Here is a 26,690-nt window from a genome sequence, read left to right as displayed (position 1 = left end):
TGTACGGTACATGTATCAGTATAATGTATTTACAATATTTTATAATAAATTCAAGAAAGAACCTACCTATACTTTCTTCACTACATTAACTTTACACATGCATACATGTACAACATGTTAGGGATACATACTGACTTTGCGTTTAATTTTGTAAACATCTGGCAAATATTTTGAGAACCGTTTAAACGTTTAGCCATTCATATAGGCTGACGCATGCTAATTACATGTCGGCAGACCAGCGTGATTGACAAAAATCAACAATAGTAGTCATTAAAAAGTAAAACACGACATACCGGTACATGTATTCAAGTAAAGTACTGAAGTGCTTCAAATGTTTTGTAACTTAAATACTTTTGAAAACATCATTAATTATTTGTGCTACCGGTATGTAGGTTTAACTCAAAGGAAGACTGTGTGAACGTACATGTAGGTCCATTCTTTATAATTCGGGTTTCGTTAAAACGTTTTTGGAAAATTTGTAAATCAATTTAGACTAGTTTTTATTTAAACGTTTTAACGTCACCTCTTTTTACAACATGTACGTACATATGTACACGTACACGTACAAGCACAGACATACATGTACATGTACATGTCAAGCAGACAGGCTGATGGATGGACATTGAAACGGTAGCAAGGTGTTTGCCATTACTCATCAGGATCTAGTTTCATCTGGGGAATTTATTCCAAAATTACCTGCCCTGAGGCCCCAGGAGGTGTAATGTGACTGGCATTCAAGATGGAAAATTTACATGTACATGTACATGTACATGTACATGTCCATCCAACCCAAATATACATGTACATGTACATTGAGATACTGTGTATATTATTGCACAGTGTAAGCATGTTACCGTACATACCGGAACGTGATGTGCATGATTCTGATCCAGTTAACAAATTACATGATAGCAAAACAGGGGAAACAGGTTAAATACCGGTATGCAGTGGATTTGTACCAAAAATAATAATGTAGGCCTATAGACATTGTACACGAGGGAATCCAACGATTGTGAGCATGTTGTCCCATAAATGAAATCTCACAATTTGGCAAATTTCTCAAAAAACCAAATGTACATTTTATTTCATGCATAAATACAAATAAGTGTTACTTGCACATATACATTGTATACAATTACTTGAAGGTACATGTACATACTACATGCACATGTAGATCACTTTTGCCTTCGAAGGCACTTTCATTTATATAGAACCAAGTCTGAAATATACATTTTTCTTCTTTCCTGAGCAAAAAATGTATGTACTTTGTCAGAAGTACATTAACAAAGATTGACAGTTTACTACCAGCAGCTTTATTAATTCACTTGCATAAATTGCTAATATTGTATGTAAATATTTCATACAATTGAAACCACCTGTTGTGACTAACAAAAAATTCAAGGAATTTTGATGGGACTATAAAGTAAAAACATGCTTTTTATCCAACATTTTCATTTTTTAAGGGTTTTAAATTTGTATTGTGTAGCCACTGGCACTGGAATTGAAGGCCATACAATTTCTGGCATTTGCCGCTGGCTATTTTGTATACATGTCTTTTTGCACCGTATCATGTTGTATGTTTTTGTGTTTGTATTTTTAATGCCGAATGAATAATAATAACTTAAGATTATGGAATACATACATGTGTACATGTACGGTACACACCGTGCAGATGTACGTACATGTAAAAATAATGTTGAAAGCATGGCAACGCCCTAGATCTTTATTACACTCTGTGGGCGCATGTAGAGCAATGTTCATTGCAGCATGCTGGCGTGGAGTTTGTGATTGCCATAGCGATATGAATCATACCACCGCACATCAAATACGGCACGCCTTGACAGAACCCATCGCGTTGCAGACAGCACTCCGGGGTTCAGATTTCTTGCGAGAAGTAGTCATCCCTAAAAATGTAAACGGTTTATGGAGTTTTCACACATAAAGTAATTGATTGAGCTTTACACTTGAATAAAATAAATGGAGTACGTATGTAAAGGTCATTAGGTACATCTATTGATAGATAACCTTTATCAATGAAAAGTTTTAAGTGTGTACAACACTGCATGTGACACACGTTGTAAAAACGTATAACAAAACGATGTATTTGGTTACCATACTTTTATGCATAAATTTCACTCCAAACGGTATGTGCATGCACATGTGTGTTCATGTGTGTACGTACACGTTATTAACAACTATTGTATGTAAATTAGGGAAAGATGGCAATGTGAAAGTTTTGCATTAATTTTTCATGTACACCATACAGGTATTTCTTGGGAAAAAATTGACAAATTGGGGAACTGCCAACATAGGGTTGAATACCTGTACATGTAGCTCAGTTGTACTTGGTAGAGCACCGGAACGGCAATCCGGAGGTCGCAGGTTCAAACCCCGCTCAAGTCAAATCCTTTGTTCAACTTTGAAAAAGTATTTTTAGTTTCTTCCTGTTTAGCACTGACAAGTTTGACAGTCAGTGCGGATTTCAAAAGAAAAATACTTGCAAATGGTTACCACACGGTCAGGATTTGGAAACAGGACATGTATTTAGTAATTAAAAGAAAAGTAAGTACATGGACTGTGTATCGTCCAAATAGTTAAATCTACTCCAATTTGGTTTATGATGTACAAAAGCTCAAATCCATGAAGATGTACAATGTTGCTCAAAATTGTTCTAATTCACAATAGGTTGACAGGGACACCCCTCCATGTGTGAAGACATCAAATTAAGTACTAGATGGTCACTCCGTTTACCAAAACATCCACACCTGCGACCTGACGGGGTCAGTCAGGTCAATGACCTTGAAATCAAGTATATGAACACTCAAGCGCCAACATGTAGTTGGCGCAGTCTTTCACGTAATTGCTGGACAATGAGACCATCCAACCAAGGCAGCACGTCTTTGTGCCTTGTGCTCCAATATATCCCATAAAGCACTGTACCACACAGCCAGAAGTTTCCCACGTTCACTGCATACAACAGTAATAAAGGCTTTCACTTAAAGGCTTTCACATTGTATGTGTACACATAAAACGCACACATATACACTAAACAACCTGTATTTAATGGATCATTTTTTTAAATAGAATTTATTTACAAAGTTCATGTACGTGTACATAAAGTATATGTATGTATGCACATCCATACACATTTAACACAAATTTTTGAGAAATTGCTTTTATTTTTATTTATTTTATTATTGCTTCCCTTTATTTTTTTCCCCAATAAACTTTGTTGGGAATGAAGTTGACAAATCACAAAATTTAATCTGTGCAGTGTGATTTCTTGTTTAATTGAATAAAGGTAGGTTTAGATTGATGGGTGTGAACACCAGTTTGCACAAGTGTAAATTTCATTGATGTTTTGCACTACAAAAACCGTTAATTGTTCTGGCATTTATATTAAGGGAATAAATGTGTGCTCCGGAGGTTTTTATCACTCGTTTAATACCGCTTAGAGTCTGGGTGCTGATAATTACCCGAGCCGGAGGCGAGGGTAATTATCAGCACCCAGACTCTAAGCGGTATTAAACGAGTGATAAATACCGACCGAGCACATATTTATTCCCATTCATAAATACCTTATCCGTAAAAAAAATTCAAATAATTCGTTCAAAAATCCCGATTTTGTTCAACAAGTTCACTTCATGCTTTTCGAAACATCCCTCTAGCAAAATAATGGAGTGTTCAGCTCGCAAGTAAGATGTAAACAACCCTTTTATGGAGATTGACGCGCGCGTAACATGTTCTGCGCGATGTCACGCAGAACGCACCTGGGGCGTTGCGTTTTGAATTTAGAACTATAAAATTCTGACTCGCTTGTAGTGTTGCGCATGCCTACGTGAGGATTGTGAACGTTCAACCAATGAAACGGTAAGAGGCACTGATTTTTAGGAGTCCACATTTTATTGTGACACTGGAAAAGTGTTTAAGACCAGCTAGCCATGTCTTTATCATCCGTTTAATACCGGCCACGTGACGGGCTCTCGACCAATAGGAATAGCTAAACTGTCTGAGGTATTTATGAATAGTCAATAAAGTCTCTACACCGACAATTAATGCAGCATCAATAGTGAATACATGGATTTAATATTACTTTTTTTTAAATGTGAGTGTACGAAAGATGTTTAACATTTTCCTAGATTATTATTACCATGTAAATCTATGCAAATCTACTTTAGAACATTTTTACATTTTTACATTTTTTTTACACAATGTACATACATGTACATGTATTTAATGGGTACAGAAAAGGGGCTAAATCCAGTACAAATCTCAGCTTTTTAAACAATATGTATACAGTAGAATGCCACTATAACGAACACGATGGGATCCATAAAAAAAATGTTCCTTACATAGTGGTCATTCGTTATAGTGATTGTGCATTATAATAGAATTTACTATTTCAGGAGCCAAGGGGATGTTCGTTACAGCCAAATGTTCATTACAGTCTGTTATTGTGTTTCACTGTACATGTAAAGCCTCCTATCATAATCTCATTAAAAAAATCCTTTATTTTGCATTGGGTTTTACCCTTCACCAACATCTTTGAAGGATGAAAACCCAAAAATTAAAAGTCCATAAAAAATTCTTTTGGTGAACTGCTTTGCTTTTGGTGTGTGTATCGGTATCGATGTTTGTGAAACTTTAAGAATCAACCACTCTAAACTATTGCTATATAGAAAGCTGCCTATTTCCGCTGTTCATGGCTTTACATGTACATAAACCCTCCTATGCAAACATACATGCCAAGTTGTCCTTGCACTCAAAATCAATCAAGTAACTGTTTTCAAAAGTTAAGAATCCCCAGCCTACATAAAGCAGGATTGACTGGCTGTGACTGTTTATGGAACTTGATACAGCTGTGCTTGAACTGTGGGTGATTGATATAAGCCAGCTGTGCCCACAACTTGCCTGCTTTATCTGTTGACTGAATTTGACTAGACACAGTGCTTGCTTGTCATATGATCTGACTGTTGGTGACTAGCCTGTGTTAAAAGTATAGCAGGGGAAGTGGATGGAAATTTTGACAGTCTGCGTCTGCTTAAATAGTAGGAGGGTTAAAATTTGTTTGTGCATATGGTTTATCAGTGGTTTAAAACCACCAATGTGGCAGGCTCTCAACCAATAGAAATGGGTAAACTGTCTTAGATATTTATGAATAAATCTGAATGGCATCATGTGGGGTTTTGTAAGAAAGAGATAATCTACATGCACAATGTACATGTACATGTACATGTACATGTACAGGACGGTGACTGCTCTATGTTCCGACACCCCTATGTTCCGACAACCTAGATTGTGTTACTCCCGGTTAGGGTTAGGGTTAGGGTTAGGAATAGGAATATGTGCAGTCGGAACATAGGGGGTGTCGGAACATAGAGGTGTAACCGTACAGGACATTAAACCATGCATCAACTGTTTCTCTTGATGCTACTTTATACTATGTACATGTACGTGTGTTTCCAGTGTAATTGGGTCAGTGTAAACAACCAGGTCTCCATGGCTAGGAGGTGTAGACTACAGTCATCAATCAATACAGTTCAGTATTGGAGTGGATTCCTTAATTAGCGACACTGCACTGTAAACTGAGCCAGCGCACAAATCACATTACGTAAACATACCGGAACATGCGCAGGTGTTAATACATGTAGTGACATGGCTGTATTTATCTTAACTGGCTGTATTTATTTGTGGAGGATATGTATGTGTATGATATTAATCATGACTTTTTTCTACAGGGAACACACATGTATACCTGTAAAACATGTTCATGTACATGTACCTACATGATACGTACTTATACATGTATACATGGTACATGGTACACATGTACATTAATTAAGGTACATAAACAAATGTACCGGTACATGTTGTTAACATGTTGAAAACATTCATCCGGGCATTTCCAGGGAAGTAGGCTCTGCAGGGCATTTCTTTTAAGGGAATTTTCTTAAAAATGGAGGAATGGGTCTTGAAGATGTGTTTGTTTTCATATTGATAATGCCTTTCTCGCAGATTGAAAGGTCTGATTTCAGAAAAAAAAGTTTGAACAAATCTTGGGTTTGATTTTAAAGTTTACAAATGTACTAAATTTCCACTGAATATACACAGTTTATTTCAACATTCTTACCAGGTAGAAGGCCTTGATATTTTTCATCAGCGTGTCCAGGTTCTGGATCCTGAGGTTGACCTCTCCGTTGACCTCGTGGTTAACCTTGAGTGCATTTGGCCTGGGGTCACTGGAGATGAAAGAAAAATAATGGGAGCACATTAAAGGGAATATACAACATTTGCAAACATCGAAAAATAAAACTACCAAGTTTTTGCGAAATACCTTAATAGGATGTTGGTAAATGACAGTCTAAAGCATCCTGTAAAATTATGGCACCTGGTATACTGTCATTTTCAAGAAAAGTGGTATTTTTGTATCAATTTCCAACGCTGATCGGCCGATCAGCGTTGGAAACAACTGGCTTTTTTTCAAATACTGGCCCCAATTGACCATTGCACTTGTTTGCAATCGATTACAAACCCATGAACGGGTACGAGCCAGCTAGACTGGTTCCCTGACCTTACAATTCCCCAATGTATGTTAACTGCTCTGTTTCTTCTTATATGGAGTCAGGGAACCAGACTACAGGAAAATGATCGTTTTTCTTGGTTTTTATAGCATTTTCGAACCCAAAACCTCCAAAAAGTCAGTGTAACTATATTTGCTTTATATTTCTAACCCCCCAATTCCATCCATATCTGAAAATTACAGCAAAAGCAAATGATGTATATTCCCTTTAAGCCATGAATAAGGATGCTGCACATCAGGAACACGTGTGCATAAAGAACAAAATGCACATGAAGCTTGCTTGAGTTGTGGTTTACTTGCGGAAAAGTTAAAAAATGAACAACATTCTTTAATGTTTGTTTTTTAAACGTAAGTTTAGGATCATTTACTTTTTGGTGCATTTGGTTTTTTGGTTTGAAACAACAAAATTGCTCAAAATCTTAAGAAGAGTTTTTGAGGTTTCAGCTCGATGGATACTACATGGAAACATTTTGAAAAAAATACAGAAACATAACGCACAGGTTTTTGGGGTCTTGAAACTGGATTCAGTTGCTAACACAAGTAAAAGGTGTGCCTGCAGGCACCTTGTTTTGAAATCACCTTCAAATTATGTTAGTTTTCTTCCAACTGATACTATTTCAGGCAGAATATTTTTACATAGTGTTTGATGCCAGTCCTACATGTATCTCCCCTTTGAGTATGTTGGGTGCTGTGGTCCAATGGTTACGGTGTTCGACTCGTGTGCCGTGCGTGGTACATGGGTTCAAATCTTGACTGTGGGAACATGGTGCTTGTGCTCTTGAGCAAGGCACTTTACCATTATTGCTTCGTCCTTCGGATGGGACATGAAGCTGTCCCGTGTGTTGTGCAATGCACGTTAAAGAACCCAGTAACACTAATCGCTAAGAGAAGGGGTTTACCCTAGTGTTTCTGGCAGTGGCTGCAATATGCGCCGCAGTACCTTGTAAACCCTTATTAGGTGCTACATAATGGGTCTCATATTTCTCATAAACTTTATTTACCTTTCTTTAAGACATAATTTCCAGCGCCTTTAGTACCTAATTGTTGGTAGATACGTGCGCTATATAAGACTCCATTATTATTATTATTATGTCATTAAATCGGGTACGGTACTTTTCTGAGTAATTGAAAATGATCTATGTACAGTGTAGCTCTAACTATTTAGTTATAATGGCACAGGGTTTGGACCGGATCGTTTCATTCCAATGCAGACTGTAAGAGCTGGGAGTGGTTTGAGTATATAGTTTTATGCGAATGAACATTTTGCAATGGCAAAAAGTTACATGGACCCATGATACATAGAAACCGAGAAACCATTAAATTTACTGCTTCTTCCTACGGGCATAGGAAGTAACAGAATGAGATGACATTTCAAGCTTGACAGATTTCATATGTGTTTTTCAAGTTTTAATAGCATTAGTGTGAAGTGAAGCTCTGATTTCAGGAAAAGTTGCATGCCTGTTGAGTATTGTAACGAAATATTGCTTCGCGCACTGGGCTTCCGTAGCTGCTGAGCGCTGGTGCGCAGGCTGCGTTCCGTGCGGCAGTGCGCGTCGCTGGTGCTCTGCGTGCAGTGTATATAAGCGCGCTGCACGTGCGTCGCGGGCGTCTTTCCGCTGCTTGCTCTTGCTCCGTGCGGACGAAAGCAAGTACGCTCTGCCGTTGCTCGCTGGCTGTTGGATTGGTGGGATTAGGCTGTACCCCGTGAACCCTAGTTGCGGGGTGAGTAGCTGCGTCTTAGGCTTATCGGTCCCGATGTCTATTGTAGTTACCCGATTGGTGATTGTTTGTGATTCTTAATTATAAAGTCCCCAAGAGATAATCATCATTGGTGTACGAATCAACCCTGTAATTAGCGCCTATATAGGAACCTGTGCATTACTTTGAATAAATCAACCAGTTCAAGTATATAAGCCTGGTGTGGTGCATAATCCTTGACGTGTCTACCCTTGTGTGGTGAGCGTGTGTGCGTGGTGTGCAGACCTAGGCGCCTGGAGGTAGACTTCCCCCAAACGAGTCCGCCCCTCAGGCCTCTGCGGTTACCGCTCGTCGTGGAGGCCGAAGCCCATTATTTAGTCAGCGGCAGACGCCGCCTGGTAAAGTCCGCTACAAATTGGTGTCAGAAGTGGGATAGGCGTTGGGTTTACTTCACCTGCATAGGACACATTTTACTTCACCTGCATAGGACACAATCATTTCACCTGTATAGGACACACAATTTTACTTCACCTGCATAGGACAAATTAAATCAATCGCCTGTTTAGTACCTACATTAGACACTAGCGAGCTATGGAACAACAGCAGCAGCAGCAGAGGGCGGAAGGACCACAGACGGCGTCGCTGGATGAGAGGCGACGGGCTGAGGGGTTGGAGATTAGCCAACGGTCCCTTGAAGAGAGACGGCAGTTGGAGAAGTTGTATACGCAGCTCCACTCAGAGTTAGACCAACTACGAGTGCAGTTAGGTGAAATAGATGTAAAGAGGCCACGAGTACCGGAAGGGATGATGGAGTTTGAATCACCACCTTCGAGAGGAGGGTATAATGATGATTATACCGGAAGGGCCTCGACGCTGGCGAACTATGGAGACACGGGGAGCAGTTCATCACCTACACCTGTGCCAAGGAGCAGGCCGACACCTAAACCGAGAACAAGTCGTCGTGTACCTTCATTGGTGATGATGGCGCCAGTTAATTCACCAGTTTCATCATCCACAGCGATGGGCGCAGTAATTGATGTCGACGGAGTAGGCGGTGAAGACATCATGAACATTGGTTCGTCGATGGAGAGGAGTCCTTCCTTGCAGCTAACAGGAAGAACGACCGACCAATTAGAGAAGCCTTCAGTTAGAAAAGATTTGAAGCGTGAAGGGAGACACGAGGGAAATCAGGGGAAAGATGAGAGCCGTACGACTACGACAATTCGCCGCCCAAATATTGTGCCGGATAGATACAACGGGAAAACCTCATGGAGAGATTTTTTGCACCACTTTGAGGCTTGCAAACTTGCTAATCAATGGGATGACAAACAGGCGAAAGTTTTCTTAGCTGCCAGTCTGCAGGGGACAGCCGTAAAGGTGCTGAGTAACGGACCGGCTGGTGAAGAAATGACGTATGAAGACATGAAAGACAGACTAGAAAGGAGATTTGGTCCGGGGCAGTTGTCCGAAAATCATCTAATGGAACTTCGTTGTAGGCGGCAAGGCCCGAGAGAAACCTTAAGGGAACTTGGTCAGGCGATAAGGGAGCTAGCTACACTAGCCTATCCGGAGATTGCAGACGAGGGGAAAGACCGCCTAGCGAGAGGCCATTTTTCCGATGCAATTGAGGACCAAGCCATACGGGAGGGGATTTTTCGGGCGAGGCCAAATACGCTCGATGAGGCAATCAGAGCGGCCATGGCGACGGAGAGTTTCTTGAAAATAGAGGAACAACGGAGTGGTCATAGACAGAAACACGCTCGAGTTCTCGGTGGGGAGACAGACACGCTGCAGCATGGGCTGGAGGGGATTGCCGATGACATTTACCGGAGAACAACTCAGGCCATACAAGAGGCGCAAGTCGCAACAAGAGCTTGGGTGACACACCAGCTTGCCAAGGCAACATCTACGGACGGACTACGGAAGGAGAAACAAGACGAAGACAGTAACACTTATCATAGACGGCGATTTATGGCGGACATAGTGTGCTACAGGTGTGGTAGAAACGGGCACTTCGCACGAAATTGCAGAGCCACTGCAAAAGAGGGGAAGAAGTCGGGAAACGGGCTGCAGCCGACCCAGAGGCCCGAGGGAAAGCTGCCTGGAGACGAGGGCCAAAACAACAAGACGCACGACCAGTAACAGGCGAGCGCGCAGACAAAAACACAATATTGCCAAAGGCGAACGCAAAGGGAGGCATGTATGTTCCTGCAGTGATACGGGGGCAGCATGCGAAACTTCTAATAGACACCGGAGCCACGGACACATTCCTTTCATCCGCATTGTATTATAAAATCTCACCCGAACGAAGACCCCACCTTCAAGCAGATGGAACGCACATTAAGAATGCTGATGGTTCAGTTATAGCGACACTGGGCAGCGCCTGGATGGAGGTGCAGGTAGGAAAGACGACGCACGCTGTATATGCAACATTTGGAGCCTGTCCGACAATGGATGGCATCCTGGGCATGGATTTTTTGCTACCGACGTGCGGAACACTTAACTTCAGAACACTAGAACTATCCGTCAGTGGCGAGCGGGTGCAGTGTAGTGATGGAATGGGGTCAGCTTTTTGTGCAAGAATCGTCATTGGACGGACTACAAGGGTGCCTGCTGGACACGAGGCAATTTTACAAGGGCACGTAACTGGCAAGGTGCAGGTTAACGGCATTGGAGTAATTGAGCCGGCTGACCGGAATGATATTTCCGACAGGGGAATGCTTGTAGCACGGACAGTGGTGACTGCAGAACAGGGTGTTCTGCCGATCCGTGTGTTTAACCCGGGTAGGCGTGAATGCGTAGTCCGTAGAGGGACTATGGCTGGCTACCTTACGCCTGTAGAGGTGGACGAGATAGAGGAGACACAAGGTGCACATTCTCAAGCGGCTGGATCACAAGACGTTCCTGATCACCTTGCAGATTTATTTAGCAGATGCAAGCAGGGAGTGGACCAAAAATACCACAACAACATTGCTAAGTTATTGCAGAATAATCAAGATGTGTTCTCCAGAGGCGATGAGGACATTGGTAGGACAGACTGTGTCAAGCATCACATTGAAACGGGCGATGCAGCGCCTGTGAAGCAAAGACCGAGAAGATATTCGCCAAAAGAACAAGATGAGATAACACGTCAAGTGCAGAAGTTGCTTGCTGGTGGACAGATAGAACAATCAGACAGTCCATGGGCATCAAACGTCGTGCTTGTAAACAAGAAAGACGGGACAAAGAGATTCTGTATTGACTATCGCCGCCTGAACTCATTGACAATAAAGGACGCATACCCAATACCGCGTATCGATGATACACTAGACACCTTGGCAGGGGCCAAGTGGTTTTCCACGTTGGATCTCGCTGCGGGGTATTGGCAGGTAGAGCTGGACGATGAGGCCAAGAAGAAATCTGCATTTGTGGTCCGCGGTGGTCTGTACTGCTGGCGGGTCATGCCATTCGGCCTCTGCAATGCCCCCTCCACATTTGAGAGGTTAATGGAGCGGGTTTTGGCGGGCCTCCAATGGGACATGCTCCTAGTGTATCTCGATGACGTAATCATCTTTGCCAAGACTGTAGAAGAAGAGCTAAGACGCCTTGAGGTGGTCTTTCAACGCCTTCGTGGCGCGGGTTTGAAACTTAAGCCAAAAAAGTGTGAGTTGTTCAAGCAGCAGGTGTTGTACCTAGGGCATGTCGTATCAAGCGAGGGCGTTGCTACGGATCCAGAGAAGATACGGGTAGTACGCGACTGGCCGACTCCAACAACTGTAACCGAGGTGCAAAGTTTCATAGGATTGGCGTCATATTATAGGCGTTTCGTAAAGGGATTCGCCGACATAGCCCGACCCCTGCATCGCTTGACGGAGAAAGGAAGGCAGTTTATGTGGGACGACGATTGTGAAACATTGTTTCAACGGCTCAAGGGACTGCTCCAAGCGGCACCTATATTGGCTTACCCTAACCCTGAAGAAGATTACATCCTTGATACAGACGCCAGCAACGTAGGCATAGGTGCTGTTCTTTCTCAGTTGGTGGATGGACAGGAAAGAGTCATTGCCTATGGAAGCAGGGCCCTGAGCAAACCAGAGAAGAACTATTGCGTTACACGCAAAGAGCTTTTGGCAGTTGTGGTCTTTTTGAAGCAGTATAGGCCTTACATTTACGGACAGAAAATCACCATAAGAACTGACCACGGGGCACTCCGGTGGATACTCAACTTCCGTGATCCACTGGGCCAAATAGCACGTTGGCTACAAGTACTCAGCGAGTACGATATCACCATAGTTCACAGGGCAGGACGTTCCCATGGAAACGCGGATGGTCTCTCGCGCCGGCCGTGTCCACAGTGTGGTATGGATGACAGAGATATAACAGCAAAGACCTATCCAGGCGACGTGAACCAAAGAGGAGACGAGACGAAACCCGTGGAAGAACCTACAGTACGAATTGTGACAATAGAACCAACAGTAGCACACGAATCATGGAGACGGGAACAGGAGGACGATCAAACACTTGGTTGGATCCTAAGGGCGAAGGCTGCTGCCACACCTAGACCAGAGTGGTCAGAGATTACATCAAGTTCGCCTTCAGTGAAGTCGTATTGGCTGCGGTGGGACCAGATAGAAATTAGAAAAGGACTCTTGTGTAAGAGGTGGGAGTCGGATGATGGCGGGCAGATAAGATACCAGGTTATTGTGCCAAAACCACATCGACAGGAGGTAGTGGACGAACTTCATGGGGGACTGACAGGAGGACACCTTGGTCAGAAGAAAACACTGGCAAAGGTGCGCCAAAGATTTTTTTGGTCTGGGATGAATGCCGATGTTAGGTCCTTTGTCAGGCAGTGCGACACCTGCGCCTCAAAGAAGTCGCCTACTAAACGTCGAAGAGCCCCACTGCAACAGTATGTAGTTGGTTCCCCAATGCAGCGTGTGGCACTGGACATCCTTGGACCTCTTCCAGAAACTGAACGTGGCAACAAATATGTGTTAGTCGTTGGCGACTACTTTAGCAAATGGATAGAAGCGTATCCAGTGCCTGACGAGAGAGCAGTGACTGGGCTCAGAAGTTAGTTATGGAATTTGTGTGTAGGTTCGGAGTCCCCGTCGAGCTACATTCAGACCAGGGAAGGAACTTTGAATCCCAGGTGTTTGGAGAGATGTGCAAGGTTCTGGGGATTAAAAAGACGCGTACGACACCATACAACCCAAAATCGGATGGGATGATAGAGCGCTTCAACCGGACCTTGCTCAGTATGGTTGCTGTGATGATAGAACCCCATCGACGTCAACGCGATTGGGATGAGAAGGTGGCACTTGCAACGTTCGCCTACCGGGCAACACCACACGAATCCACGGGGGAAACACCTAACATGCTAATGTTAGGCCGAGAGGTGCTCTTGCCTCTAGACTTGACCACTAGGGTTTCCTCAGACAAGGATGAGGGAGATGTCAGAAGCGATTATGCTTACGACTTAAGGGAAGGAATGCGATTTGCGCACGAAAAGGCTAGGGAGCACCTAAAAAACAGTGCAAGGCGGCAGAAGAAATACTACGACCACAAGACAAGTTCAACGACGCTAAGGACCGGGCAGTTTGTTTGGTTACACAACCCGAGTAAGAAAAAAGGCCTGTCACCTAAGTTGCAACGGAGGTGGGAGGGACCTTACCTTATTTTGAAGAAGCTATCGGAGGTCACTTTCAGAATTCAGAGGAACCGACGGGGCAAGAAGAAAGTTGTTCATTTCGACAGACTAAAGCCCTATGAAGGTCGCCCACTCGTGCCTTGGGATGGGACAGAACCACATGGAACACCTCGTCAACCACAGAGACAAGAAGGAGAATCAGAGATAGTAGGAGTGGAAAACGCTGAGGCGTTAGAAGAGACTCTATATGAGGGAGTGGAAGCGGAAGAAGCTAGGGAGCTTAGTGAACCATTGCAAGAAATACCAGAAACCCTAGAAGTGCAAGAAGAAAGCCAAAGAGAGACTCTAGAACCTGTAGCCGGGAGAAGAAATCCACCTAGGCATCGCCGTAAACCACAACGTTACTTGTAACATCACACATAGAAAGAGGGACCTACGTAGGGTTAACCCAGGGAATCACCTCCTCTGAGGCGTGGATGTGTGAGAAGAGAGTGAATGAGTTGTGAAAAGTAGACACCCTAAAGGTTTAAGATAGCAGTGAGGATTAACCGTAATTTCATTCTGTAATTTGTCGACAGAGTCATCATCATGAGAAAATCACCGCCGAAGAAGACACCAAGGGACCTTGATGAAGCAGCGACAGTGGAGTGCCCCACCTGCCATGATGTGTTTCTGCACAAGCGCAGTTTGGAGCGACACATCAAGGTGGAGCATGGCCCGCAAGAATATTATTGGTGTGGGCAATGTGAGCACAGAAACAACAGACGGGATAACCTACGGGCCCACTATCGCGACTGTCACCCATCGGCACAGAGAGAAGTAAGCCAGATTAGAGCTGAGACGTACGAATCCAGAGAGCGTGCTAGGCGCTCTAACATCGAAGAGTCAGGCCACCGCTCTCACGAGGACCACCCTACCACAGCCGAGAGGGATAATGAAGCCAGACGCAAGGCAGAGACAAAGTCAGGCTCTTCTGGACGGGGCAGTGACCACCCGGACGCCGGTAACAACGAGAGAAAGCGTAGCCGAGCGACTGATGCCGGGGACAAGCCATCAAAGAAGCGCCTTCGAGGTGAAAGTGCCCCAGCAACAGTGTCAAGAGCACCAAATGAACGCCAGGTTGAGGAGGAGCGACCGGCCACAAGGGCGCGCAGGGTGAAGGCTCCTTCCACGATCTCTCGTGCCCCCGACGACGAGGCGATGGAGCTCTCCAGCTCTGAGAAAGCAAAGGAGAAAGCTGAGTCACCTACACAGGTGGTGGTATCTGTAGCAGCAGGAAACACCTCAGGAGGTGATTTGTTGGGCACAGACGTGCCACAAGCGGCCACAGAGGTCGAGATACCCACAACTGCAGCGGATGGTGAGGATGAGAGTGTGCCGGAGATAATGGTGTCTGCATCACCGAGTATGTGGGAGAATGAGGGGTCCGGGAGCCCACAGCGAGAATGGCGACCTGTCAGGCCAGGAGGAAAACCGTTAAGCATGATGAGGTTGATTCGTGGTCTGGGAGAAAATCCCGAGGAAGGCGCCGCAGAGACGGAGGGCCTGCGCATGCCATCCACACCCTTCCAGATCAACAAGCTGCTGCCTGGACAAATGGTCCGCTGGAGGGAGGTAAAGGAGACCTACCTATACAAGGGCGACGACAAGGTAATCAAAGGTGAAACGTCTCGAGAATTCGATGTTGTTTACTTACGGCCCTATGCTGAGCAAGTGGAGTCCAAGGGGAAAGAGCCGGGCATCGCACCACCTGGTCAGAGTCGACACCTGTGCAGGCTGGTGAGGACGGAGGGTGACCAAGCAGGAGCACCCTACAAGGATAACGACCTAGTTGACGCCATGATCGGCAATGTTCAGCGGGTGGCAGAGACTGACGTACGGGAAGTCTACGTGGATGGAGAGAGAGTAACGAAGGACAAGACAAAGCGGGTCTTCGACTGCAGTTTCCAGGCGGGAGTTGCAGTGAACAGAAAACCATAGCTGTACAGGGACGTTTAAACTTATAAGATTGATGTTAATACCTTGAAGGACCTTTTTTGTGTTGCCGAGTTCGACCTTCTAGGCATTTTAGCGTTAGGCGTCAATGTTTCTAAGAAAAGATCTCAGGTTTAAAGTCAAACCTGTAAAGGCTCTTACAAGGATAAGGTCTTAATGTTGTTTGACTAAAGTTTTATGAAAGAGTTTTTGTAAAAAAACCTTAGGTTTAAAATTTAACCTGTATAGGCTCTTGAGGATAGGGTCTTATTGTTGTTTTACCTAAAGTTTTATGAAAGAGATTTGTAGCCTTTTATTTTTGTATAAGAAAGCCTTACGTAGTTTTCTGAAGTTTAAAGACTTTTTGAAATTAGGTCAGTATTGTTCTTGTTTAAACAAACACCTAAGAGACTTTAGGACACCTTACTTAAGGCGCAATATTTCTTTTAAAGTTTTGCTAAGCTGAATGGTCAAGGGGACTGACCAGCCTTGAGGTGCGGCTGTGTAACGAAATATTGCTTCGCGCACTGGGCTTCCGTAGCTGCTGAGCGCTGGTGCGCAGGCTGCGTTCCGTGCGGCAGTGCGCGTCGCTGGTGCTCTGCGTGCAGTGTATATAAGCGCGCTGCACGTGCGTCGCGGGCGTCTTTCCGCTGCTTGCTCTTGCTCCGTGCGGACGAAAGCAAGTACGCTCTGCCGTTGCTCGCTGGCTGTTGGATTGGTGGGATTAGGCTGTACCCCGTGAACCCTAGTTGCGGGGTGAGTAGCTGCGTCTTAGGCTTATCGGTCCCGATGTCTATTGTAGTTACCCGATTGGTGATTGTTTGTGATTCTTAATTATAAAGTCCCCAAGAGATAATCATCATTGGTGTACGAATCAACCCTGTAATTAGCGCCTATATAGGAACCTGTGCATTACTTTGAATAAATCAACCAGTTCAAGTATATAAGCCTGGTGTGGTGCATAATCCTTGACGTGTCTACCCTTGTGTGGTGAGCGTGTGTGCGTGGTGTGCAGACCTAGGCGCCTGGAGGTAGACTTCCCCCAAACGAGTCCGCCCCTCAGGCCTCTGCGGTTACCGCTCGTCGTGGAGGCCGAAGCCCATTATTTAGTCAGCGGCAGACGCCGCCTGGTAAAGTCCGCTACAGTATTTTGAAAGCATTCTTAATAACCATATTGTGTGGTGTTCAATATATTCAAGTCCTTACGGACCTCACATGCATATGTACATGAACATTTGACATTTGCGTCAATTTTGTATTAGGACAGGGTGGGTGGTTGGCCCAATCACAACAAACTTCAATGATCATCTACAAAAGTGAACCTAACTAGCCGATAATACTTTACGGTACATGTCAAGCTGATTGTGTGTTTGGATTTGTTTTGTCAAACTACCATAGGGCAAGAGTTATAAATGGTCGGACCAAATGCACAGATCTTATCTTGGTTGGATTATAATCCTTTCCTGTTGCTCAGAAACAACAAAGTGTGCACTGCCTTAGCTTGGGGTAGTTCAGTATCCAGAGCGACATTTTGTGTGTGTGTGTGATTTGTGTAAACACACCATGAACTGTTTTTGCGTATACATGTGTGTACACTGAAACGATCAGCAGTTCAGAGGATATCTTGCAATTGAAGTTTTGATAAATCGGTTTTTGGATTTTTGTATTCAAATCAAATAGTAGGCCTATTGATCACTAAAGTAAATGAAGGTGGAATTAATTTCAGTGAATGTCATGTGACTCTTTACTAATTTAGATTTATTTTTAGGCAGTAAATGTCAGATGCCCAAGCTGTAAACCTGTGTTCAAATCTACACGGATGAACTTGTAGGCCTAACACATACCGGTAGACATGTGAGTGCAGTGTAAATGTACACGTAAAGGCATACAAAAGGGACCATTAGAAACTGCGTGGGTACAGAATACGTAAGCGGCTCCGAAAAACTTGCTGGTTATATTGCCATTTTGTGTGGTTTTTTCATCAAACCCATAATTTTGATGTGAAATACACATTGTCCACAGTGTGCCAGACGAGATAAGCAGCAAAATGGTGATTTAACAAGCAACTTTTTCTAAAATGCATACGTATCAGGTACACTTACCATTTCTAACATCCCCAATACTGTGGTGCCCTTTTCACACAAGAGCCTCTCAACCCGGGTTGAACTCAACCCTGGGCGAACCCAGTGCTGCCCCGGGTTGAGTTTTTGATTTTTCAACCCCGCATCGTTGCACACTTGTTTCATGCAAATCCCGCTTATAATGCTCAGTCACTACTGTTTTGAACCCTGGCAAGAATTTCAACCAGGGTTGTCTGGTGTGAAAAGGGCTACATGTACAGTGTCTGTAGTCTGTACATGGATACATGCACATGATCTTACTGTATGGCTGTATTTTACCATGGTATAAAAACTAAGGTAAGGAGCTTAAGTCAAGAATGAGTATCAACCACAAAAGCTTTGTCTAAGCCTGACAATTAGTGCTATAATCCTTGTTTATTGTACTTATGATGTTGACAGTGGGAAGTGTCTTTCATAATCTGTGTATTGATTCTTTACTCATTCCTGTTAATCCGTAAAGGTATCCAGGATGTAAAACCACAAGCTGACCAGTCATTATGTTCAACAATCATAACCATGCTACAAGTATAAAATTAGACAAAAATTTAATCCAATACGTGCACAAAACATGCATTCCCCAAATTCATGCAGAAATTTCATGAACAAATCTAGCAATGAACATGCAGCAATCTTTACTTTCTTGCATTCAACAAATATGGGGAGGAATGGTCTTTTCATGCAATTCTCAATTTCAAACGAGCAGTGTAGAAAAACTTGACTTTCTATTTTTGTGACGCACAAAACAGGCAATAGTCAATACCACAAAATGTCAATATGTTGATAGTGTCGTGTTAAATTGAGCACACTAGATAAAATTTACATCATCGGCTTGTTATGCATAGTTTAAATGTTTTTGACGTTCTGTAATATGCAGTCCATCCCTTATTAGTCACAGCTGTTAAATTAATTTTCCATTTTACTGACATCTTACTGTCAAGGACAAATTTCTGCGCACAAAATGCTGGTATGATTTGTTGTACATACTAGCCATACATGTACTTCTTCAATTTTCTCAACTATTTTGCTGTCCAAAAGAGCCATTTACCCTTTCTACATACAATGTAAATGTAGCTACAATTTTGTTGGAAACAAATAAAGGACAAAATGTGCAAACTATATAAATGTATGAATTAAAAAAAGAAGAAAACAAAAAACAAAAGGAGGCGGCAGGAAAAAAGGAAGCTGGCGGGGACAAGAAACTGGTGTATTTTTTTTACTTGGCCTAAAGTACACTGCAGGCTAGGCTTTCAATAAAATCATTGCATGCTTCTACATGTACGCTTGCACTATACATGTGGTTCAACTTGTGCAACAGTAGTGCATGCCATAACTGGGATTTTCTTGGCACAAGCAGGAAACTAGACATGTAGACCCCATACAGAGGAACTATTTTCCCAAGTTATAGAATTACAGACACTGTTCTTGGTGCTTTTACGCTGGACACCCCATGACTACATTTTTTTACCGAAAACCAAGGCCTCCGCCCTCCAGTCATTCTGTATGTGTTCAATATGAAATCTTGAGATACTGTGGCCATTCGTAAGTTTACTCAACAGAAAACAACATGTTACCCTACTGAGTGAATGGCTAGTGGTAATCAAAAGGACATGTGTACATGTACATACAGTATGTAGACAACACGTGTACGCTACTGTAAACTACCCAGGAAGTGTTCTACTCCTAAATCTAATCATTCTTTCGAATATGGATAACTAATGGAAAAGGGTAGGGGACTCTTGTGTTGAGTGCAATTGTGGTGAACAGGTGGTAAAGCTACGCAAGTATGTACAACATGTATGCTCTGCCAAAGGAAACCCCCTTTTAAAGGTAATATTCAACATTTGCACACATCAAAAACAAAACTACCAAATTATTATGAAAAAAAATACATGTTGTACATTGTACGTTGCTTCACTGTAAGTGAATAACAGCCTCAAGCATCCTGTGAGATCATGGTACATGTACCTGGCGTGCTGTAAACTGGAATATCTGTATCAACTTCCAACGATGGTCAGCCGACTGACTTTTCCAAATACTGCCCCAAATTTAGTTACTCCACATTTTGTTTGCAACATCAGTGGACGGGTGCAACCCAGCTAGCCTGGTTCCCTGAACCGACAATTCCCCAACATCTACACGTATAAATTGCTCCGTTTCGTTTTCAGGGAACCAGACTACCACAACAGTATTTTTTTCTTCTTGGTTTTTCCAGCGTCTATGAACACAAAACTTTAAACAGTTCAGTGTACCAATATTTGCTATAAAATGCTAACCCCCAAATCCATCCATTTCTGAAAATTACAGCAAAAGCAAAATGTTGCATATTACCTCTAAGTTCTCATTTTCTAGGTCATGATACCGAACCGCTACATGTACAATGCCAAAACTCATACCGTAACAAGTGCGCAACATGTTTTACTGAAATGAAAAAAAACGTTGAACCTATAACCACTACCACCACTACCACCACTACCACCACCAGTGAGCGCTATGATAAGTGGTGCAGTCAGGCAATTTTGGGGGAACGGGGCAACAAAATAAAGAATCCTCAGGTCGCCGCCTTATGTACAAATGTACGTACCTGACAAACACTTTTCCCATAACGACGTGGCCTCGCAAGCTGAACCGAATAAAAGCCACAAGACCACTGTGAGGTTCTTGGGAGGTTAATTGAGGAGTGGGCGGTGGATCTGGGGAAACCGCAGTGGGCCACCCTCACGACCCAATTTTATAGTGCTGTGTTTTAGTATTCGATCGTTGGGACTTGGATTCGATTGAATATTCGAATACAATCAAACTTTGACATTGATGAGAAAACTTTAAATGAATATCGTGGACGTATCAATTAGGTGACTAGCTGATGTTGGACAAATATTAAAGATCAAATTTGGGCTTTAAAAACCACTGAATTGTATACCAATAAAGTTACATCCTGAACAGTTTTTGGTCATCTTTTCGAGATGGGTCACATTCTTCAGGTATGTGAGGCGTTCTGGCAAAATGAGACGGAACTGGGCAGAGGTCGAAATGAGGGTTTGGGGGTATTATATAAGAGATAAAAATTCTATACTGTTTATTGCACATCAGACATTCCAAAGACAAGTTTTGCTGTGTAAATTTCACATTAATCAACATGTCAAAAAAGTAAAATACTGAGAAAAACGCGAGTTTTGTATTCTTGAAAATGGAAGATGCAGATTGTTTTTCCGGAAAGATTTCCATATACGAAGTTCACTAATTTTCCTCTGTATTGACTAACAAGCCCCCAGATAGCAATTTCATGTCATCAAAGTCAATTTGAGCAGTGAGAAAATACAAGCATTTTCTTAGAAAACACTTAGAATTGTTCAGTCCAATCTCATAGGGTTTGTACACAGGGTGTTGAGTGAACTTCGTATATGGAAATCTTTCCGTTTTTTCCTTAAACCCTAACCTTCCCAAATCCTAGTTGCAAAATGGAGGATTTTGCAGGATTGAGGCTACATGTATACGGCAAAAGGTGCGGCTGATTTTGGAGGATGCACCGTGTGGTCTTGGGCAGGATCTTGCATTATTTTTGCTTTAAGCACAAATTTAGGCCTTTATACTTTTAATCCTCCGCACTTGTCCAGTATGTCACTGGCTCTGTCTCAACATATTGACAGTGATTGCTGGAGGATTATGCAGGATTGAGGCAGTGGTCACCCCTCCAAGGACCACATTCAAGAAATAACGGAGGATTTTGCAGGATTGAGGCTCTATGCAATTTTGACATGGAGGCAGTTGGAGGATTTTGCAGGATTGAGGTTGCATCCTAGCAAAAATGCCTCTGGAAATTAGGGTTAAAAAACCCTTTTATTCCACAATTTTTATACTATTTCTATAAATATGTGTAGTAGGCATACACGTATCAACGATTACAAATATCAATCAATCTGAAATCTGAAAATTGAAGACAAAAAATTACACGCATTTAAAAAAAATTTACAATATTTTTCTCCACTATTAATTAAGACCTGTGCCCACTTCCTTCTCATTTTGATAGAACGCCTCACATTTCTAGTTGGTAAAATGCTATTTGGAAGTTTGGTGATAAACCGAATGCTCGGAAATTTGGCATTTTTAATACAGCCCTATGAAACACAGTTCATCAGAAAGAGGACAGTGTACCACAACACAAGGTTGTTGCTAAAGTTTGTTCACATTTGGCCAATGACAGCAAATATGCAAGCAATTCTATGTTTGCACCTGGAGGTCAAGGTTGCCTTGATGTTTTGCTTTCTGTTCTGCCCTCCTTTCGCACAACTGAAGTGAAAAACTAAGTTTATACTGGGGTCATGTTTTACAAGAAATTTACTCAGGGGTTCGAAATGGGTAGCTTAAAGTTCAATTCCGAGATCTTGGTATTGAGATGATAAACAAAAAGATAAGAATACATCAACTGTTTACAAAAACATTCATAAGTACATGTATTATACATGCATGGCATACTACCGGCACATGTAACTTTGTAAGTGATTAACTGAAAACTGCCCAATCGATTAAACAAAAACAAATTGGATGAAATTATGGTAAACATTTTTGTTTTGGAAATATTGGACAGTAGGCCTATACATTTTGTACATTTAGGAATATCTATATGGAATAAACTTGGCTAAACTTCAAAATCATTTGAAATGTTCGTAAAACTTTAATTCTTGCATACATACGAGCCAGACTTTCAGTACAGCCAAAAAATAAAAAAAATAAAAACGAAATCGCAATTTAGGATCGGAAGATCACTGAAGATGTATTACTGATACTCACATCTGGGCCATGACATCATTCAGGAAGATGCCATCCACGAGATCCATATAATCCAAACTGCCATCTTTAAATGTCGTCACCTGTGTGAGAAGTAAAGACAAACATTACCAATCTCAATTTTACACTTGGTTTTTCCCCTTTGCCGACATACATGTATAACATGTCGCATTGGCTACTATTAGGGCAGTTGACCATTTGGTTCCCTGACCTGATAGTATTCAACTTCAAGATCTTTGGCACTTGGAACCAGACTATCAACCGAATGGTTCTCGGACTTCATTTTCCTTTAAAAAAAAAAATCCTTCATAGCCATGGATTACTGAAATCTAATTCCATAAAAAGTAGGATTTTTAATATTTATGAAACTATTAAAAGAAAAACACAAAGATACTCAGATGTAAGATAGCAGATGAAACACGCGTTACGGCTGCTGTAATGACAACCATTACGATAAAATTTACATCTCCCCGACGCAATTCCATCGGACAAAAATTATCAATTTAGCTGTTAGTGTTTTGCCACAACTATACTGGGCCATTGCTATATCAGTATATGCGGGTGCGGACATCTGCCTTTTTTTTTTACTTTTACATTGGCTTGTCTAGCTCCCAGACCTCAATGTTCTTGAAACTCAATGGTACTTGAGTCTGCATGCTAAACAGCATTACACCTAGCAACCAATGAATGGTGTGCAAATGAAAGATGTTTTCATCGGATGACGTACATGTAGATGAACATATGCAATATTTTTAAACCAAGTCTTAAATTAATCATGTTAACTGTAATCAACATTGACGTTTTCTTTGCTTTTACAATTCAGAAAGTCAAAAAGTGTACAGAAATAGTTAAACTCAACATTTTAATTTCTACGGTACATGGAAAGAATGTAGTGTCCTGACGTCACATTAGCTTTTGCAATGACAGACCTTTATTGAGATGATATATGAAGAAAAAAGTGGCGTCAGGTTGCAACACTAGACACAATGACCATGATGACATCCCTTTATTATTTTTGAAATAATAAAAATAATTGATTTAAATAAGAAATCTACTTACCCACACAACCAGAGGGTGGGACATGAATTCCTCTAATGCTGCCATGGTTGACATTGTCTCAGATTGTATACATTTCTGTTGTTGAAGTTGAAGTTGACATCGCAGTATCACAGACTTAAAAATCGATCATTTGGGTTGCACTACACAGTCCACAGTTGTTAGTCAATGTTTTTCATCAACTCAACTACACCTAATTCATTATTAAAAATTACAATATTCCCCTTGCGTGTCACAACAAACAGCCAAACACTGTTTTGCCACCATCCATGCACCAACAACAGGCGAAGAACTAATTACATGGTGCTGAACAACTGCTGAACATAATGAATCATCGACAATAAACACGGTCTGGTCTCACACACTCGGCCGTGCCGATGGCTGCAGCTGGCCGCCGTGTGTGACTGTATGACTAACCGTCAACGTACGCTGCGGGCTGGGCGGTGGGTGGTGGTCAGACAAATCGAACAGGTTTCCGGCACCTACAAGCCACTAACTCCTCCATCTGTACAGTACCGAAGACGCAAAGCTTCTCTTGGGAAACAAAACAACTGCTTTTCCTGATTGTCGAATCAAAAATTAAAACATTTGTCCGGATTTCAGTGTCATAAAAACCGAAAGTATCGGGAACGGAGTTCTGTGTGTTATGTATTGGCTATATCGGCACCTAGACCGATTGGCCGTGTTTACTTACGGTGATCTTTGTTATAAATGCAAGGGCATCCGACTGCCGCTTCGGTTTAAATTATCACATAGAGGGCGCTATTTATATTTGACAGTTATTCTAGAACTACATATCAGAACCAGAAAAATTACCAGAGCCTTGTCCGGATTTAACATCCTTCGCTTTAAATCTACGGTTTACAGAGTAACAGACCATTATCCATTTTACGACACGAGGGCAGTGGCGGATCTACCCCCCCCCACTCGGGCCGCTATAAAATAATTTTTAACTTGCAGAAGGAAGTTGCAGAAAATAAGTAGCCCATGTCTGTAAACCTCCCTTGAGATCTAACCCCCCCCCCCAGCCAAGGCCAGATCCGACCCTAGAGGGTCATTGTTCGACGTTCGGCGTTGGGAAGGGGGGAGGGGGAGGTTGAGGGAAGGGGGGGGGGATTACGGAAAGATAGAATAGGCCTAAGGAGACAATTAAGACCGTAACGGTTCCAAGCCTTCAATATCCTTGCGTATGACGCCTGTCCAATGAAACTGTATCTCGAGAAGACGTCTTTTCCCCACAATTATCTTAAATTTCATGATATTATGATTAGGACTACAATGATGTTTTACACATCTTCCCCGAACTGGACTTAGGTATCTACTTCATGTACTTCACTTGTACCCCAGTACCCCACCCCACCGCATAAGTTGTAATGCGCCCTCTATCGATGATTTGCTAGTAATTACTGGCACCTTTAATTCCTTGTGGAGCAACATTTCTTTCTCCGGACGGTGTAGTTTAGCTCAAATACGGCTGGCTGATTGGTCTATAAGTCTGTAAGAAGCCTATTTCATTTTGAAATCACACTCAAAACAAATTCCTGTGAGCGCAATTTTGAAGTCAACTTCCCGAGGAGCAACACCGTCTTCGTCCGTGCGATAGGTGAAGAACTCAGGGCCTACTGGTGTAATTGGATTCAAATATGGTTTGTAAGAAGCCTATTTTAATTTGGCATGGAAAGCCCAAACATCAACAGAATCACACTCAAAACAAAAATGCCTGTGAGCGCAATTGCTTGAGACATAACTGCTATTTTGAAGAGTTTAGTCAACTTCATCATCAGGAGCACACTCGTCATTGTCCGGGCCATTGTTCTCTAACCTTGAAACCAATTGGAGGTTTTGAGGCCTGCACAATTAAAATCTTGGCATTTCAATCCAACAGGGGAAAACAATTATCGTATGGTGAACGTGTTGGAAACAATAAGTGGGGTTATTTTTTTGAAGAAATCTTGTATATGGCAGAATAGTTTGATTGGTAAAGTAGTGCATGTTGGAGATACAGCATTTCATTGCTTTAACGTTATGAGATTTTGGTACATTATGTATGCTATAATTGTGGGACATACGTTATTCTATCGAGTAAACAAGCTCAGAGGGACTAGTTTTTTACTCGCAGGATACATCATTTGATATTCTAAACGGTTCACCCATTTAACTTGAATCTTGTACAAATGAAAAGCGCACCCTTACATTACACAAAAAAAAGACTTTTGGCCACAAATTAATGCGAGATACATCATTTCTCCAAATTACGGCCGTACAGATTATTAGATGCTGAAGTCTCTCTCTCTAGATGTTTAAGTCCAGAATTTCAAATTGTTAAATACATTTGTCATCCACGCTCCAAGATCTCATGACCCCTTTAACACTCGCACTGAATAAAATATCGTGCGTCAAATTTATTCCATGGAGCCGATCTGCGTTTTAAGCCCAAACACTCTCTTAACCCCATCAGAAGACAACTAGACCGGAACCTCATTTGAAATGAATTTAGAATTTTTTTTAACGGACCGTTATCCGCTTCCATCATCGCGGATGGGGAAGAAGCTGCTGTTGTTTTATGCATAATGGCGCGCTTCTTTTCTGGCAAAACAAAAGCCTATTTCCTTGAAGAATTTGTCACCGTTCAGGGATCATTTGCAGCGCTCGTAGAGGTTATTATATTGGTCAGAAAATAATACGGGTCTGATTTGACGGGGCCGTATTATAAGTCCGACGCCTCATAAGTCCGACAATGGACAAACGCTGTTTCGGACTTATGAGGCGTCGGAGCTATGAAGCGTCGGACTTATGCGGCGTCGGACCTACCTATATGATGCGGAATTTATGCCTCATAATAAGTCCG

The 26,690-nt window shown here is 42.4% G+C and overlaps 1 protein-coding gene across 1 annotated transcript in view; it reads right to left on the bottom strand.

Annotated features, from left to right (window-relative positions):
* The window catches only part of LOC119742552 (girdin-like), an 86,916-nt gene extending 62,360 nt beyond the window's left edge, over positions 1–24,556 (bottom strand). The window contains exons 1-4 of the mRNA XM_038218587.1: positions 23,846–24,556; positions 22,790–22,869; positions 20,586–20,624; positions 6,131–6,239 (exon numbers count right to left, since the gene is read on the bottom strand). Coding sequence (XP_038074515.1) covers positions 6,131–6,239; positions 20,586–20,624; positions 22,790–22,869; positions 23,846–23,899 — 282 coding nt within the window. The 5' untranslated portion in view covers positions 23,900–24,556. The remainder of the gene's footprint in view (positions 1–6,130; positions 6,240–20,585; positions 20,625–22,789; positions 22,870–23,845) is intronic.
* Between the last annotated feature and the right edge of the window lie 2,134 nt (positions 24,557–26,690).

This window comes from Patiria miniata, unplaced genomic scaffold (assembly GCF_015706575.1).
Source record: "Patiria miniata isolate m_02_andy unplaced genomic scaffold, ASM1570657v1 HiC_scaffold_11, whole genome shotgun sequence".
NCBI lineage: Eukaryota > Metazoa > Echinodermata > Asteroidea > Valvatida > Asterinidae > Patiria > Patiria miniata.
Note: the sequence above shows the minus strand (reverse complement) of the source record. Positions and strands in the feature narration are given on the sequence as shown.